Below are 18,667 nucleotides of genomic sequence, written 5' to 3'. Positions count from 1 at the left end.
ACACACTATGATTCAGCTACTCTGGATGCCTCAAGGCCTTTCTTTCTTGAGGATCTTAATATATATTATTCCTGACCCCATCTGCCTGTGGCTTCTTTGCTAAATTCCAAAACCTACTTATCTTTCACATCTCAGCTTGGATACCACTTTTTCCAAGTGTGACTACTCTCCACTCCTTCTGGGTTGCACACCCCACTTAGGTACTCCAACTGCACTCTGCGCTACTGTTATCTGACATCATTTCTGTATACCCAGCATCTGGCACGGTGCTAAAATGATTGATTAATTAATTAATTAAAAGCATATGGCCAATGAGGTCATTTATTAATATCATCATCAATATTATCACTATCTGATATCATCACTGGTACTGTTATTGTGATTATAAATCAGATAGCATTTATGTATCCGATATCATCACTGTATGCCTAACACCTGGCACACTGCTGAAATAATTAATTTGTCAATTAATTAAAGAATAGTTCAATGAGGTCAAGTGACTTTCTAAAGGACATTTTACCTTTTCTTGACTTCCAAACAATGCTCTTTTCTGCATTCTCCCTATATTATATTACACCATTTCTATAAAACTACAAAAAAGGGTGAGAATAATAAAAGAAAGGAAAGTGCTCTTAGCACCTCTAGTAGCCCTCACATTTTTCAATTATCTATACAAAACCACTCTTTTCAATATATATTAATATTTCATATTAGCTTAGGAAATTCACTTGTCTGGCCACACTCATAACTTTCAGCTGTATTCACATCACCAATCCACGGATCCTCAGTTTTCTTTAAGCCCATAAATCCTCTTAATTTTTCACTCCCTGCTCATTTCTCCTTCCCCAGGATAGATTTTAAGCCTTGTATTACTGTGATGACTTTACAAATGCCCTCAACACTCTTGTTGCTTAATTTTTCCATCATATTCTCCTGGAGGGGGAAAACAACTCTGGTTAAATACTACATCATCTTCACATCTGTGCCCATAACTGAGAAAACCATACAACCATGTTGACTAGTTTCACTGACAATTCAGGATAACAAACTGACAAATAGACCCTCAACCCTGCCCAGCAACCCTACTGCGTTTTTGTTGTTTGTATACTCCCTGTTCTCTAGAGTTACTATTTCACAGTGATATCTTTCCTCAAATTTGTCTCTTCACAAATTGTTCCCTCTTTGCTGTTTACCCTCTTCTATCAAACTTTACAAATGATGCATGTACTTCATAATTGAAAAATGGAGGCCGGGCGCGGTGGCTCAAGCCTGTAATCCCAGCACTTTGGGAGGCCGAGGCGGGTGGATCACGAGGTCAACAGATCAAGACCATCTTGGTCAACATGGTGAAACCCGTCTCTACTAAAATTACAAAAAATTAGCTGGGCACGGTGGTGCGTACCTGTAATCCCAGCTGCTCGGGAGGCTGAGGCAGGAGAATTGCCTGAACCCAGGAGGCGGAGATTGTGGTGAGCCAAAATCGCGCCATTGCACTCCAGCCTGGGTAACAAGAGCGAAACTCCGTCTCAAAAAAAAAAAAAAAAAAAATGGAAGGAATAATAAATAATCCTTAATATTCTGACCTTAAAAGCAACAAACAAATGTCTGTCAAACATAATTAGTTCATTGCTATCTGGGGTAACTGTCCTCAAATAGCCTTTTCCTTTGGTTCCTTCTTGTCCTATAGATCTCAGCTAAAATGTCAGTTTCCTAGAAAGGCCTTCCCTGACCAACCTTCAGAAGTTAGCCTTCTCCAGTTATCCTGTTATTCTTTCATTAGAATATAAGCTACACAAGGGCATGGACTTTGTTATTTTATGACTGTACCCACAATTCCCAGAACAATGCCTAGCACATGGTAGGCAATCAGTAAATATTGGCTAAATGGGCAAATGTTTATTTGTTCATTGTTAATTCTGACAGTGGAGACCTAATCTATCTTGTTCACCTTCAAATCTAATAATAGATTTGGCCTAATTCTGTGCCTGAACATACAGTAAATGTTAAATATCTAGCTGTTGAATAAATGAATAAATAGCGTTCTTCAAAAAATGCTTTTTTTTTAAGTTAGGAAGAGAAATAAGGTTTAGGGAGAACTAAAAAGAATATGAAATCCAAAACACAATAAAGAGCATATTCTGATTAATTATACTTAAGGCCACATTATCTAGTAAATGGCTATGAATGCCTGCTAAAAATTATATTACTATATAAAACATAATTTTGAATAGTTCTTAGAACCTTAATCTTTATGAAATTCATGGCTTTGATCCAAAATGCAAAGAGGTAATCAGTAATAATAATCCTCTTTAACAATTTCTTAATCAGTGACAAAATAACTACTTCTTATATCTACTTGAGTCATGCAAATAAGCATTTATACCATCTCTATAACATAAACGTTAGACCAAAAGATCAAATTAAATCTTGTTAAAGGTCTGAAATAGGAGCTGTCAACCAAGAGAAACATTCATTACATGGAATACTGCCTTTCAAGCAGTAATGTTATTGAACACAATCTTAATTTCTGATATATTAACCCTCAGGAGTTAACTGTTGGTTTTTCAATTCACAGACATAAAAATTCAATAAAAAAAATAACTGAACAACAAATACGTACAAAGTATTCTGATGGGTTTGAAAAATACAAAGATAGAGAACTCATGGATAGATTAATAAACATGTAACTATAACATAATATAAAAAGTGATAAATAATAAGAACATGCATAAAATGCTATAATCGCCCAGGCAAAAATCAATTAATTCTGAAGTGATCAGGAAAAGATTCAGAGAAAATTCTGAAGTGATCAGGAAAATATATGAGGTGGACTAAAAATAAGGAGGAATTTGTCTAAAGTGTAATTTTTTCTTTAACAGTTCTCAATCAGACAAATATTTAAAGCAGTGCATCAATATTTTGTAAAACATTATAAAACTATAATCACAAAATGACAAAAACAAGGAATTTTGAAAACAGAATACACACAGTCATGTTTCATATAAAGCAAATAAACAAAACTCCCAACATGTAGGTAAAATGAAGCCATTTTAAAATGACTGCTTCAAAATAACACATTAAAGAATTTCAAGAATTAGACTAGAGTCAAGTCTCCTGACTGCTAAACTGTATTTTTTCCATACAAAGTTGTTTATTCTTTAGGAATGAAATAGAATGTCACAGCTACTTAACAACTAATTACTTAATAACTACAGTAAATTGCATTTTACATAAAAATGAATGTTCATGTATTCCTCCTAATCCTTTAGCATGCACAGAATTAAAAGTAATTCTCTAGCTTATAAAATTAAAAACATATAATTAAGTTCTTAGTTATATGATCATGTAAGCCAAATAATTCTCTTCAACATTTATATTTACCATATTTTGATACTGCATTTACCATAATTCTGAAAAGGTACTTATAAAGCTAAAGTTCTAAAATGAATACTCATTTATTTGAATAGATTTATTATATATTGAGCTTTTGGGTTTTTTTAAAGATAGAGAAAATGATCATAATATAATAAAAAATGTATCTTACTTCAGGATCGTAACTTTCATCTCAATTTTTCTGCTTGTTTTGTAAACATGCACTTAACTCTTCTTTAATAAAATAACCAAACTGGCTTCATGATCATTCTAAAACATAGGAGGGCTGATTCCCTATTGGATTATCTGTATTCCCTCTACCTAGAATGCTCTTTCTCAAGATGTTGACATGGCTCACATTCTCACTTCCTTCAAGTCTTACATTAGCCATCACCCTCCCAATAAGCCCTACCCTGACCATCTTACTTAAAATCCCAATATAACTTCTACATCCCATTCTGCTTCCCAACTCCTGGTCTAACTCACCCTGCTCTATTTTGATAACACTAATCACTTCCTAACACTCTACATAATTTCCTATAATTATAATTTTTTCAATTTATTTTCTCCACTACCAGAATGTGATCCTCATGAGGCCTGAAATGTTTGTCCTGTTTTTGTCACTGATATACTTCAAAGACTTTAAAACCATGTCTGACACATAGTAGACAGTTCATAAACATTTGGTGAATATTAAGTAGACATGAATAGAAAAGAGTACATAGAAAAATTTCAGATGATTTCAACAATCAATTTCATCAAATATTTTTGAAAGAATTCTTATGCAATTTTTTTCAGAGAATAGAGATAGAGGGAACATGTGAAAGTATCTATAATAAGACAGACTATAAGAAATCAGATAAATTTATTAAACAGAATCAAATGGAAATTCTGGATATAAACAATAAAATAACTGAATTGAAAATCTCATTAAAGCAGTTCAATAGCAGACTTTAATAGGCAGAAGAAAGTATCACTGAACTTGAAGACAAATTACTTGTAATTATAATCTGAAGGGCCAAAAAAAAAATGAAGGAAAATAAACAGAGCCTAAGGGACATATAGAACACCATCAATAATACCAACATATACATTATGAGTATTCAAGAAGAAGAGAAAGAGAAAGGGGAAGAGAGCTTATTTGAAGAAATAATGGCTGAAAACTTCAAAAATTTAAGGAAAGACATGCATCTACAAATCCCAGATGTTGAGTGAATTGCAAGGCAAATCCGAGGAAACCCATGCCCAAGACGTTATAATCAAGCTGTCAAAAGACAAAGACAAAAAAAGAAAACTTGAAAGCAGCAAGAGAAAAACAACTCATCACATACAAGGGACTCTCTAGATTATCAGTGAATTTCTCAGCAGAAATATCACAAGCCAGAAGGCAGAGGGATAACATATTTAAAGTGTTAAAAGATAAAAACCCGTCCACTGAGAATTCTATATCTGACAAGCTATCCTTCAAAAAGGAGAACAAAATTTACTTTTGTTCCCAGATAAACAAAAATGGAGATAGTTCATTACAATAATATCTGTCCTACAAGAAATGATAAATGGAGCCCTTCAGATTAAAATGAATGGATGCTAGACAGTATTTTGAAGTCTTATGAAAATGAAAGTTTTCCAGTAAAAGTAATTATGTGGAAAATTTTTAAATCCAGTAGCACTGTAATTTTAATTAATGCCAGATTTTTTATCTTGAATTTCAAACACAAATGCATAACAGTAGCAATAAATCTGTGTTAAGTGGGGATACAATACATAAAATGTAATTTGTGACATCAATAACATAAAATGTTTGGGGGGAGCTATAAAGGAGTCAAATTTTTATAAGCAATTGAGTTAAGTTGGTATTAATTTGAAATAAGTTGCTATAATTTCAGGATGTTATATCTAATCCCCATGGCAACTACAAAGAAAATACCTATAAAATATACACAAAAGGGGCTGGGTATGGTGGCTTACACCTGTAATCCCAGCACTTTGGGAGGCCGAGGCAGGTGGACCACCTGAGGTCAAGAGTTCAAGATCAGCCTGGCTGACATGGTGAAACCCCATCTCTACTAAAATACAGAAATTAGCCAGGCATGATGCTGCATGCCTGTAATCCCAGCTGCTACAGGGGCTGAGGAAGGAGGACTGCTTGAACCTGGAAGATGGAGGTTGCAGTGAACTGAGATTGTGCCACTGCACTCCAGCTTGGGCAACAAAGCGAGACACCATCCCAAATATGTGTGTGTGTACACACACTGACACACACACACACACATACAAAAGGAAATGAAAGAATCAACACATGTCATTACAAAATATACACTAAATACAAAAGGAGAAAGTATTAGAGAAAATGGGTAATAAAAATGTTATAACATCAAAAAGCAACCAAAAAATGATAATAGTAAGTTCTTCCCTATTGGTGTTTTAAATGTAAATGGATTAAACTCTCCAATCAAAAAACAGATCAGAATTAATTTTAGAAAGAAACATATCTGATGCAACTATATGCTATCTACAAAAGACTTTAAGCCATAGATGGGATAATAATAGAATGGTCAATTTGCCAAGAAGACCTAACAATTACAAACATGTGCACCAAAATTCAGAGCTCCAAAATATATGAACAAACACTAACAGAACTAAAGGGGAAAACAGCTCTACAATAATAGTAGAAGACTTCAATGTCCCCGATAATGGATAGAAGAATGAGAGAAAATCAGAAATAAAAGACATGATTTACACTATAGACCAATTGGATCTAACAGACATATATAAAATGCTGCACCTAATAATGACAGGATACACATTTTTTCTCAAGTGCACAGGAACATTCTTCAGGATAGACTATGTGTTAGACTGTAAAACAAGCCTTAATGAATTTAAAGGGACTGAAACATGCTAAGCATCCTTTCTGATCAAAATGTAATGAAACTAAAAGACTGGAAAATCCACAAATACGTAGAAATTAAACAGTACACTATTAAACAACCAATAAATTATATAAGAAATTACAAGAGAAAACTGAAAATATCTTGAATCAAATGAAGATAAAAATACCAAATAGCAAAACTTACAGAATGCAGTGAAAGTACTGCTAAGAGATAAATTTGTTACTCTAAAAGCTTAAATTTAAAAAGAAAGAAAAATATCAAATCAATGATCCAACTTTACATTTTAAGGAACAAGAAGAGGAGGAGCAAATTGAACCTAAACATAGCAAAAAGTAGGAATAATAAAGATGCAGCAGAGATAAATAAAATAGAGAACAAAAGTATAGAGAAAATCAACAAAACCATCAGTTGATTCTTCAACAGGTCAACAAAATTGACAAACCTTTAAGCAAATTTACTAGGAGAGAGGACACAAATAAAGAGGGAACACTTCCTAACTCATCCTATGAGGCCAGCATTATCCTGACACCAAAACCAGAAAATGGCACTATAAGAGAAGAAAACTGCAGTTGAATATCTCTATGAACATTGATGCAAAAATCCTCAACAAAATACTGGCAAACTAACTTCAACAGCATATTAAAAGGATCATACACCATGACCAAGGAAGATTTATTTCTAGAATACAAGAATGATTCAACATATGAAAAGCCATCAATGTAATATACCATATTAACAGAAGAAAGGGGAAAAAGCACATGATCTTATAAGTTGATGCAGCAAAAGCATTTGCAAAATTTAACATCCTTTCAAAATTAAAACACTCAACAAACTAAAAATAGAAGAAAACTGCCTTGACATAATAACCATTTATAAAAAGCCCATGGCTAACATTATATTCAATGGTGCAAGATTAAAAGCTTCTTCCCTAAGATCAGGAACAAGACAAAAATGCCCACTTTTACCATTTCTATTCAACATAGTACTGGAAATCCCAGCGAGAGCAATCAGGCAAGAAACATAAATAAAAGCATTCAGACTGGAAAGAAAGAATTAAAATTATCTCTATTCAGGACTATTTGATCTTAGCCTAAAGAATCCCGCCCCCCCACCTCCCCCCCTCTCTCTCTCTCTCTCTCTCGCTCTCTCTCTCTCTCTCTCTCACATGCACACACACACACACACACAAATGTTAGAACCAATTAATGAATTCAGCAAAGCTGCAGGATACAAAATAAACATGCAAAAATCTGCTACATTTCTGTACACTAACAATGAACAACCAGAAAAAGAAATTAGAAAAACAATTTCATCTACAATAGAATCAAAAAGAACAAAATACTTAGGAATAAACTTAACCAAGGAGATGAAAGACTTGTGCACTGAAAACTATGAACATTGCTTAAAGCAATTAAAGAAAACACAAATAAATGGAAAGGTATCTGTGTTCATGGACTGGAAGACTTAATATTGGTTAAATGTCAATATTACTAAAGGGATCTATAAATTCAATGCAATTGCTATTAAAATGCCAGTGATGTTTTTTGCAGAAATAGAAATAAATATACCCTAAAACTCATATAGAATCCCAAAGTATTTCCAGTAATCTTGTAAAGAGGAACAAAGTTGGAGGTTTTATACTTCCTGGTCTCAACACTTAGTACAATGCTATAGTAATCAAATCATTGTGGTACTGGTACATATATAGACAAACAGTGAAATAGAGAGCCCAGAAATACAGTCAAATGATTTCCAGCAATAGGGAACAAACAGTTATTAACAAATGAGGGTGGGAAAACTGCATATCTACATGCAAAAGAACATTCCTGTTAGATCATATATAAAAATTAACTCAAAATAGATCAAAGACAAATATAAGAGCTAAAATAATAAAGCACTTGGAAGAAAACATAAGGGTAAACTTCATGAAAATGGATTTGGCAATGATTTCTTGGATATAATGCCAAAAGCACAGGCAGAAAAGAAAAAATACATAAATTGGCCTTGGTAAGAAGCAAAACCTTTTGTATATCAAGGGATGTACAAAACATCAACAATGGAGTGAAAATACAATCTCCACAATGAGAAAAAACATTTGCAAATCGTGTATCTGATAAGGGGTTAACATCCCGAATACATAAATAACTACTACAACTCAAACAAAAAGCAATCCCATCAAAAAATGAGCAAATGTTTGACTAGAAGTTTTTCCAAATAATATATCCAATTGGTCAATGAGCATATGAAATGATGTACAACATGACTAATAATTAGGGAAATGCAAATCAAATAGCCACAATGAGATACCACTTCATGCCCATTAGAAGGTTATTATTTAGAAAAAAAGAAACCTAGAAAGCAATTTAAGTGTTGTTAATGTTGTAGAGCAATTGGAACTCTTGTGCATTGCTAGCAGGAATATAAGATATTGAAGTTGCTGTAGAAATAGTATGGCAGTTCTTCACAAAAGTAAATACAGAATTCCCGTAGGATATAAATTTCACCTCTTGAATATAACTCAAAGAAATCAATCAAGGGATCAAAGAGATATTTGTATACCCACATAAATGACAGTTTTATTCACAATAGCCAAAGACAGAAACAACCTACATGTCCACTTAAAGATGGGTAAACAATGTGTTGTGTACACCTACAAATGAAATATTATTTGGCTGGTCATGGTGGCTCACACCTGTAATCCCAGCACTTTGGGAGGTAGAGACAGGTGGATCACTTGAGGTGGGGAGTTCAGGACTAGTCTGAGCGACATGGCAAAACCCTATCTCTATTAAAAATACAAAAATTAGTCAGGTGTGATGGCACATGCCTGTAATCCCAGCTACTCAGGAGGCTGAGGCAGGGGAATCACTTGAACCCAGGAGGCAGAGGTTGCAGTGTGCTGAGATGTCGCAACTGCATTAGAACCTGGGTGACAGAGCAAGACTCAGTCTCAAGAAAAAAGTGAAAGAAATATTAATAGTATTCAACCTTAAAAAGGAAGAAAACTTGACACATGCTACAACACATATGAGATGAATGAGCCTAGAAGACGTTACATTGAGCAAAACAAGCCAGTTGCAAAGGGAAATACTGTAGGATTCCACTCATATGAGGTGTCTAGAATAGTCAAATTCAAAGACAAATAGTAGAATTGTGGTTGCTAGCAGCTAGGGGGAGAGAGAACAGGAATTATTGTATAAGGCAGAGTTTCAGTTTGGGGAAAACAAAAAATTTCTGGAGATGGATGGTGTTAATGGTTGGGCAACAATGTGACTGTACCTAATACCACTAAATTGCACATTTAAAAATAGTTCAAAAGGTAAATTGTATGTAATGTATGTTTTACAACAGCAATGTAATTACCCAGAATGTAATACAGGGGAACAAAATAAAAGAAAATGTGAAAGCCAAGATAAAAGTTATGGAAAGGAGAATAGGATGATCAGGTTGCTCTGAGATCAATGCATGATCATCCATCCCCTGAATCTTGGGGACTGACAGCTCAAAACTATTTCCTACACTCCTTGTCCAACTGGCTTCCTGCCTTGAGAGATTCTGCCAATGAGTCCCAAGTAGGAAGAAGGGAGAAACCAAAATATTTTTCCTCTGCTTTCTTTGCTTTCTATGAAGATTTCTCCATCAGTTACTGTGTCTCTCTGTGGTCATTGTTCCTGTAGGACAGAAGCTGCCAGGTTCTAGGTATCCTCAGATTCTGGGTTCTGCTAAGAATACCTCCTGCAGCCTGAGAAGTGACAACAGTATTTTTGCTACTGTTAACTTTAAATTGCCTCATCATCCCCTATTTGACTTTCAGATGTGACAAACACTTGTAACTAATTCTCTACATTAAATTCCTTCTGTTGAACTATATGGCATTAACTCTGTTCTTGACTGATTCAGCTTAATACAAATCTAATCGGAATTTGAGAAGAAAATAAGAGAATAAGGAAAAGGCAATCAATAATGACTGAGAGGTTTCCAAAATAGGTTAAAGGTATGAACACTCCAATTCAGAAACATTTGAATAAGATAAATAAAAAGAAATCCATACTTATATACACCACAATGAAACTGAAGAGCACCAAAGACAAAAAGAAGCTCTTAAAGTCAACCAGATAGAAAAGAGTTATTACATACAGAGGAAAATAATTGGAATTGCTGATTTTCAAAAGAAGATAGTAGCACAATATTCAAAACTCTAAAAGAAAATAATTGTTAATCTGGAATTAACAAAAGTACTCATAAAAATATCTTTCAAGGTGAAAGCCAAAATAAAGATATTTTTTAGAAAAAAAAAAGTTTAACACCACTGACCCCTGAGAAAGAGCACTTCTAAAGGATATGCTTCAAGAATGACAATGATCCTGCAAGACAGGTCTAAATTATCAAAAACAACAAAGAAACTGTATGTTTCTTAGATATATCTAAGCTAATTGTAGGATACAATAATGGGCTATGTTGGACAAGACTGAGCAGTAATCAAAAGTGGAAATGTAATAGGATTTAAAATGTTCTAAGTTCCTCCTTTAGTTCAGGAAGCAGTGAGAAATAATTTTAGACTTTAAAAGAAAAATATACCTGTCAAATACTTGTAACACTAGAATCTCAAATTACCATGTATAGCCTCCAAAATACTAGAGGAGAAAAAAAACTGACTTTACAAAAGTCATTCAATTGAAAAATTCAGGAAAGGAGAATAAAGGAAATATGGAAAAAGCGTAGAAATAAAAAGCATAAAACAACATGTGGAAATCATTATTAATATACCAGTAATCATAATAATTGCATCTGTAACTGTAACACAGTTATTATAACTACACTCACCAGTGAAAAGACAGAAATTGGTAGCTAAGAGCTGTCTGCAATACATCCACCTAAAACCTAAATAGAGGGAAAGAATTAAATTATGATAATGGTACCATGTAATAGTCAATTAAAGAAAGCGATGTGGCTAGCTCAATATCAGACAAAATATATTTTAAAGCAAAAATATTTATTAGAGGTATGATAGCCACTATATAGTAATCAAAGACTTAATTCACCAAGAAAATACAAAAACTCAAAACAGAACCCCAAAATATGTCAAATAAAAGCTGAATGAAATTAAGGAAGAAATTAACAATTTTGATGGGAGATTTTCACACACCTTCTCAGTAATTTTTTAAGTAAACAAAAATATTTGTAAGCATAAATAAAATTTAAATAACATAATTAAGGAGAATTTAATGAATATGCCAGAATATATATGAAATATACAATAAAGAATAGATACACTCTCTGAGCACATATGACTGCAATGCATTTAAGTAAGAAATTAACTACTAGAAGTTACATTGTTTAAAAAAAAAAAACTATACAATTGCATACCTCAAAAAGGCACTAAACAATTCAAAAGTCAAAGAGGAAACATAATGAACTAAATAGAAGAATGAATTAAAATAGACTTAGAACTAAATAATAATGAATATTCTACCCATCAAAATGTATAACCAGTAACTCAAGTAGTGTGCAGAGGAAAATATATAGCCTCAAAGTTTACATTAGAAGGTAAGAAAAGCGAAAATTATATAAAACCAATGAAAGCAGAGAAAGGGGAGAGAAGAGGGGTATAAATTAAAGAAAGACATTATAAGAAAAGAAAAAGACAGACTAGGGGATTAATAAATATAATAGATCTTTAAAGAGAATTTTTTTTTAAATAGAAAGATCCTTGTCAATATTGATCAAGAAAAAAAAAACAAGAAAGAAGGTACAGATGTGTAATATTAAAGATGAAAAGACTAACAAATTAGGGCAGAGATTAAAAAGATAATCTTATATTAATAAATGTAGAAACTGATTCGATGGACACTCTCCTGGAAATATTACAGAAGGAAAAAATAGAAAAATAAAAGCTATTTTTCTTGAAACGATTGCATTCATGGGCCTTCATATTTTAATTTCAAACAATTCTTAACTCAAATAAGGACAATACATAAGTTACACAAAAAAATCATTCTCTCCAGTGTTATATCTCACAACAGTTCATACATAATGACCAAATCCATTTGTGGAAGAAGCTAGAAACCCACCTTAGTAATAATTGCTTCATAAATGAACATGGGCACATTTTTCTTTCTAAAGTAATATGAATATCAATAAATTTAATCATTTACTTTCCCCAAATACATACAGAGAGCACCATTTTTTATGAAAATACAAGTTGCCTCATTGATATACAACATGCTAAGAAGGCAGCAGATGGCTTTACTCAAAACCAAGCAATATTTGAATATCACAAGTCTCACTTTTATAAACATTAGACATGTATATTCGTAGAATATTATTCAAAGATCCTTCTCCTTATGGACCCACTTCTATCAAGCTGCTTACACTGCATCACATAAGAATTACATTAGATTCAAAAAAAGTTGCTGCCTATGATGGAATAAACACACTGGAGTTTCAGCTTGTCAGCTATAGAATTTGTGTCTCTCTACAAAGTAGTGAGGATGATCTCCACATAGAAATCAGATCATCTTATTTTCCTGCTAAATATCCTTCAAAATCCACATTCTTTACCAAGTTCTCCAGACCCTGAATGATCTGGCCATTTCTGACTTTCCTGTGTTCTCACCACTCTCAGTGACTTTAGCCTCAATTACCTTCTGACAGGACTTAGAACGCTGTTAAACCCTTTTCTGCCCCAGGACCTGCTACTCTCTGCCTAGATGCTTTCTCCCAGTCTCTGTGAGACTGGTTTGAGCTTCTCTCATATATAGTCACATATCAACAGGACTATACACAGTTACTACACCCATAAGTGCAGCACCACTGATTCTAATTTATTCTATATTATTCTCCTGGGATGATTATAAAAATAATAAAACAAAGCCCTCCTTGTTCAAAGAAACCTACAAAAAATTAAATATGCCCATGCAAAACACCAGTCTGCACCACCAAACAAGTTTTGGGTGTCTCCAGAACATTAAAACACAGGAATTGGTCTAGCTTAACTGGTCACAGAAATCTGGTCTAGCTTAATTACAGAGCAGATAAACTGTACACATATTCTTTCCAGCTTTCCAATAACAGACAGTAAAGTATAGTTTAAAACAGACCTTATTCAGTTATATGTATACTATGTTTTGAATGCGCCATAAGCAATGTTTTATTCCCTTCAATTTGCTTAAAATTACTTTGCAGAGAGGGAAATAAAAAATGTGCTTATGTATTTTTATACATGTATTCAGTTCTCCACCATTCATTTTCTCCTTTATAATTATGGGGATAAAAGTACTTGCTCAAAATAAATTCTAGAACCAAAAGAAAGGCTATAATTTCCTTAAAAAAATCTCCATCTTTAAAAGGTGGTATTAGTGAGACCCCCAAAAACTTCAAGTCACCAGATCATTATTTTTGGTATAAACCTGTAAGTCAATGTCCACAGCTGTAATATGGGATAAAAATGCATGTCTGAACAAATTCTCAGAGTTGATATAACTATCACCTGAGTTTTATGAGGAACTGTTTTGTAAATTGCAATACAGGATTATTTTCCTTTTCAAAGGATGACAGTTATTGTGTGAGTCACACAATTAACTGTTCAAGTTAGTAAGGGATATTTCCAGAGTCAGAAATCATAAACTCAAATGTTTGCAGGAGTGAGGGAGGTAAAATACACGAGTGAAGCAGATCTTGATGAAACAAAGGCAGAGGATGACAGCAATGTGGCAAAGTGGAGAATGTATGCCCCATCCAAAGTGGACAACTCATTCTGGCTTCTGCCATGAGCAGTTGCAAAAGCTGTCTTGCCTGGTCCTCCATTTTTTCAAGAGAAGCCAGGACTCCACGAACTTACACAAAATTTACTAATTTGAAAATATTGGTAAGTAAATCAATTACTTTAAAGTATTGAGCTGACTCAAAAAAAACATTTCTGAAGGCCAAATTCAGTTTGAAACTATCAGCATATTTCTTCTATATGAAGTTTTGCATTTTTAAATCAAGAAATGGCCTATAAATATAAACATATTTACATTGTCTAATCACCCTCAGATATCAGGAAAAATGGATATTAACAGTGGCTAGCTTTTTTTTTTTTAACTGCTTACCATATATCCAGGTACCCTCTGTGCTAACAGTTTTATATGCAGTATATCATTTAATTCTCAGGAGAAACCCTTTAGAAAAGCATTACTGTAACCCAGATTTTCAGAAAAGAAAACTGAAATTAGAAAGTTTTTAAGGTCATAATGCTTAAGTTCATGGCAGAAATTAAGTGTTCAATGATAGAGATTTTAGTTCAAAAGAGTAATGCTTCCAAACTTGAAGTTCCTGACTTCCTATGTGTCACCAAAGTGGTAAGTGATTGTCTATGAATCAATTTGAAAGCTTATCAAAAATCTTCTATTTACCCTCTAATGAATAACTGAGTTTTGTTTCCTATTACGAGGGGAAGGGAGTTTGTTTGTTAGATACAATCATTTAAACGATCAATTCCCAGACAAAACTAATGAAGTATATCCTTGTTTGTAAAAAGAAAAAGAAAACACAGTTGGAAATGACAATGACGAAATTATTTAAATAATAAACATTTTACACCAAAATGTTATATAGTTTATATAAAATAACTATACATTCTAAAGCGCATTTCAGCTTCCAAATATGTATTTATCAAAGTCAATTGTAGCAAATAATGGGCCTTCAAATATTTTGGATTTGACAGAGAAACATTATTTTTCAAAGAATATATGCAAAAAATTAGCTGTAAAGATGTAGTTGAAAAAGGATAAAATAATGCTATCCTATTATGTGACATGACCAAATTTATATATATATATATATATAAAATACACACACACACACACATATATACTAAGCTGCTATTAAAGATTACCAAATTGAATCTTTTAGTTTGCATTTGTGTTCTCAAATAATAATTTAAAATGACTAAGACAAATGAAGGTAATTTTTCATATGCTAGGCATCTCATCAATATATTCATGAAGACCATGTTATCTGTGAAAGCTTATGCATCTGTAAATTTTTCCATTTAAAAATAATTTTCTTTTATAATGTGATAAAAATCAGTATGGCATGAATAAAATGCACTCCCATTTATCTGTCAAAACTTGGCATGTAGGTCCTGGCAAATCCAGAACACTGGTCAATGTTATCACCTACCTTTAGAAAAGCTTGAAAATGATGCATAAGGATGCTGCGACAGCAAGATTTAGAATACTGTGTTCAGGCTGCACTGGGGCCCTGGGCCTGTAACCCAAAACAAAAAGATCATGGCTTTATGTGGGTAAACACTGAGGATCTGGGGGAAATAAACAGAAGTTGAACTTAGAAACTTCCAGGAAGAAGGGCAGACTAATAGTTTTATCCTCAGTAACTGTTTTCGCACTTTTACACAACGAACAAGGAACGTAAAGCCCCTCATTTCATGTGCTGGCATTAAACAACTCTCAAGTTATCAGATCCATATGAATTATAAAAGTGCTTAAGAGGCTTTAAGTGCACCTGTACAATTAGTTAATAGAAAATCCATGAAGATTGAGTTTTCAAAAACGCTTTTTTTGTGTGTAGGTTTCAGTGGCATTACAACAGTTAATTCAAGGCTTATGGACAATTTCTATTCTAACAATAATAATTTTTTTTAAACTTTCTGGAAGGGGACTATTAGCAAGGTGCGAATTAGCAACTACTTGGAGGACAGAAGAGGGCTGTTGGTGAGCAGAGTTAAAAGGACATCCTTTTCTGGTAGGTTTCTTTATTTCTCAGTAATGATCACACTTTTCTTGTCTACTCTTTCTTCTTTAAAGAAAAACTCCTTTACAGGTGCGTTTGGGGTTGCAGGGACCCCAGCTCCAGCAACCTGTTTGCTCCCAGAAGTGACCCAGAACGCAGTTCCCTCAGGGACCGGCAAGCCCGCGAGCGCCGCAGGTACCCAAGGCCTGGACCCGGCGCCTCTTCCCTCCAGTCCCCCTGCAAGTCCCCCTCAGTTCTCGCCTCTCGTTACCCTTAGAGGTCTCCTCTCGTTTCTTTCCCAAGTTCACGCCTCAAGACCTTCCTTCACCCCTCATGTCCACTCTTCCTGTTCCCTCCTCCTGTTTCCCTTCCGTTTCACGCCTCCGGTTCCCTCCTCAAATTCATTCCTCAGTTCCCTCCTCCATATCCCCCCTCACTATTCCTCGCGTTCTCCCCTCGGGTTCACCCCCAAGATCTTCCCTCAAGTCTACCCCTCACGTTCACCCTTCCCGTTCCCTCCTCCTGGGTCCCCCTCGAGTTCACCCCCGCCCCGCTCCAGTTTTCCCCTCAAGTTTATTCTCTCCTCCCCTCAAGCTCTCCCAACAGCTCGTTCACCCCTCACGTTCCCTCTCCGGTTCCCCGCTCCACTTCTCCCCTCGAGTCCTTTCTCTCACCCCAGGTCCAAACACAGACACAGGTCCTCCGTGTCTGACCCGGGCGGGAAGGCGGTCGCGGCGGCCTCGCGCTCAGGGAGCCCCGGGCGCGCCCCTCAAGCCCACAGCGTCCGAGGAAGAGGGGCCGCCTCCAGCGCCGCGCGGGCCCCGCTCACCGCTGCCGCCCCTCGCCAGTCCCCGGTGCTGCCCGGACCCTACAGGAAGCCGGGCGCCTCCTTACTTCCTTCTGAGGGCACTGGCGACGGGCGCTCCCTAGAGGGGCGGGTAGGCAGGGGCAGCCGAGTCGGGGAGGAACTGGGCCGCCTGCCGGGGATGGGCCGAAGGCCGGCGGGAGGAGCAGACCCGGGCCACCTGGGCCGAGGGCGCCTCTTATCCCGGCTAGCGGAGAATATTCTTCCTCCCGCCGCGCTCGCCACCGTCCCCGGGTGACGGCCGCGCGGGGAGGTCGCGCCATCCGCTCCATCCAGCTCCTCGCAGGGCCTTTGGCTGGCTGCCTAGGGTCTTCCAGGGACTCCGGCCGCGCCTCCTTGGCCCAGAGCCCGGCGGGAAGGGAGCGGGGCTGCGGATCCAGTAGCCCTCTTGGACTGCCCCAGTGCCTGGAGGAAATTCTGCTCCCTGCCCCGCGTGGTATCTTCCTCCCAGGAACTTCAGTAAGTCTTTTTTCCACTCCTTTTTTTATGAATATATGGTGAAGTTTTCCAATGGCTCTATAATATGTGATATCACAACAGATTGAATGCAGAAACAGATAATGTCTTCTGTTATGCCAGACATTAAAGAAATGTGCAAGAATATAAAACAATGGGACTCCTACCATTAAACTTTTTTGGTTTCGGAATATATAGGTATTTTTCATTTAACAATATGCTACTCGTGTTAACATGTAATGAGCTTACTAGTGAAATATATTTTTTAGATTTCTCAGTTGTAATAGTGATAACACAGAAAAGTTCTTTAGAGTCCTCAAAATTTTTTAAGAGGGTAAAAAAGGAAGGTTCAAAGACCACAGTCTGAGAAACTTTTGATAAGACAATGAAAAGAGAAACATATAATTAAGCTATAATAATGAAAAGAATGGCATTAACACGGGATAGAATAGTGTGTTCAGTCCAACCAGCCTAAGATCATCAACGACACAACCTGCAGTCCCACAAAGTCATGTTCCTTGACTCAATTTTACAGTGGAGATACTGCGCCCTAGAGGAACCATGAAGTGGAGTTTTGATAGGCTCACAGCAAAGCAGGACTGTGAGTAAGGGGTCAACATGAGGTTTGGGCTGTGACCAAGGGTTCTGTTTCCTTGGATAAATATGGAATGCTGTCTTGGGAAACTCCTTATCTGAAGCTCTGTACTTGAGTTGTGAATTAGGGCCACATCTCTGTTGTCAAAGTGAGTTCGCTCCTACAAGCAATTATAAGAGGTTTCAGTCTTAGGGGCATAATTTCAAAAATCAAAGTTTCTGGTAGACTATGAGCTTAGGAAGCAAGATTTTCCAATGAGTTAGAAAATAGCAGTCACTCAAAAAAGGGGACTGTTGTTGACATTTCACAATGCAGCCTGACCTTGGAAGAAGCGTGGTGTCCTGTTGATCTTACACCTGGCAATTTCGATGTTTTTGTTTTTCGTTTTGGTTTTTCCTTATATTGTTTAGGCTGGTCTCAAACTCCTGGATGCAAGAGATCTTCCCACCTCAACCTCCTGAGTAGCTGGGACTACAGGTGCACGCCCCAGTGCCCAGCTTCATTCTAGTTTCAACCCACCCATCTAGCTCTAGGCAAAAAGGCTCAAAGAAAGCAGAACTGGGCCACGCAAGGTGGCTCACACCTGTAGTCGCAGCTAGATCTCAGTGAGTGGAGATGGTGCTTCCACACTGGGCAACAAAGTGAGACTCCATCTCCAAAAGAAAAAAAAAAAGGGAGAGATAAAAAATTGAATGCACTTGCCAGGAGGAAAGCTCCATGTTGTAGGCTAATGGCATCTCATCAGTGAGCCCA

The 18,667-nt window shown here is 35.9% G+C and overlaps 2 protein-coding genes across 9 annotated transcripts in view; one reads left to right on the top strand and one right to left on the bottom strand.

Moving 5' to 3' along the window:
* Positions 1 to 17,160, bottom strand: part of MYO3A (myosin IIIA) — a 236,097-nt gene extending 218,937 nt beyond the window's left edge. For 3 of the 8 annotated variants that reach the window (XM_035306977.3, XM_035306983.3, XM_078329619.1), the window contains exons 1-2: positions 16,673 to 16,900; positions 15,429 to 15,515 (exon numbers count right to left, since the gene is read on the bottom strand). The gene's annotated coding sequence lies outside the window, so the exon portion shown is untranslated. Of the gene's footprint in view, positions 1 to 11,087; positions 11,145 to 15,428; positions 15,516 to 16,269; positions 16,360 to 16,672 lie in introns of those variants that run through there. The other 5 variants (XM_035306980.3, XM_035306978.3, XM_035306979.3 and 2 more) reach the window with 5 other exon arrangements.
* Positions 16,034 to 18,667, top strand: part of LOC144577184 (uncharacterized) — a 136,206-nt gene continuing 133,572 nt past the window's right edge. Inside the window, exon 1 of the mRNA XM_078333090.1 lies at positions 16,034 to 17,322. Coding sequence (XP_078189216.1) covers positions 16,034 to 17,101 — 1,068 coding nt within the window. The 3' untranslated portion in view covers positions 17,102 to 17,322. The remainder of the gene's footprint in view (positions 17,323 to 18,667) is intronic.

Source organism: Callithrix jacchus, chromosome 7 (genome assembly GCF_049354715.1).
Source record: "Callithrix jacchus isolate 240 chromosome 7, calJac240_pri, whole genome shotgun sequence".
Lineage (NCBI taxonomy): Eukaryota > Metazoa > Chordata > Mammalia > Primates > Cebidae > Callithrix > Callithrix jacchus.
The sequence above is the reverse complement of the archived record's forward strand: the minus strand, read 5'-3'. Positions and strand labels throughout refer to the sequence as shown.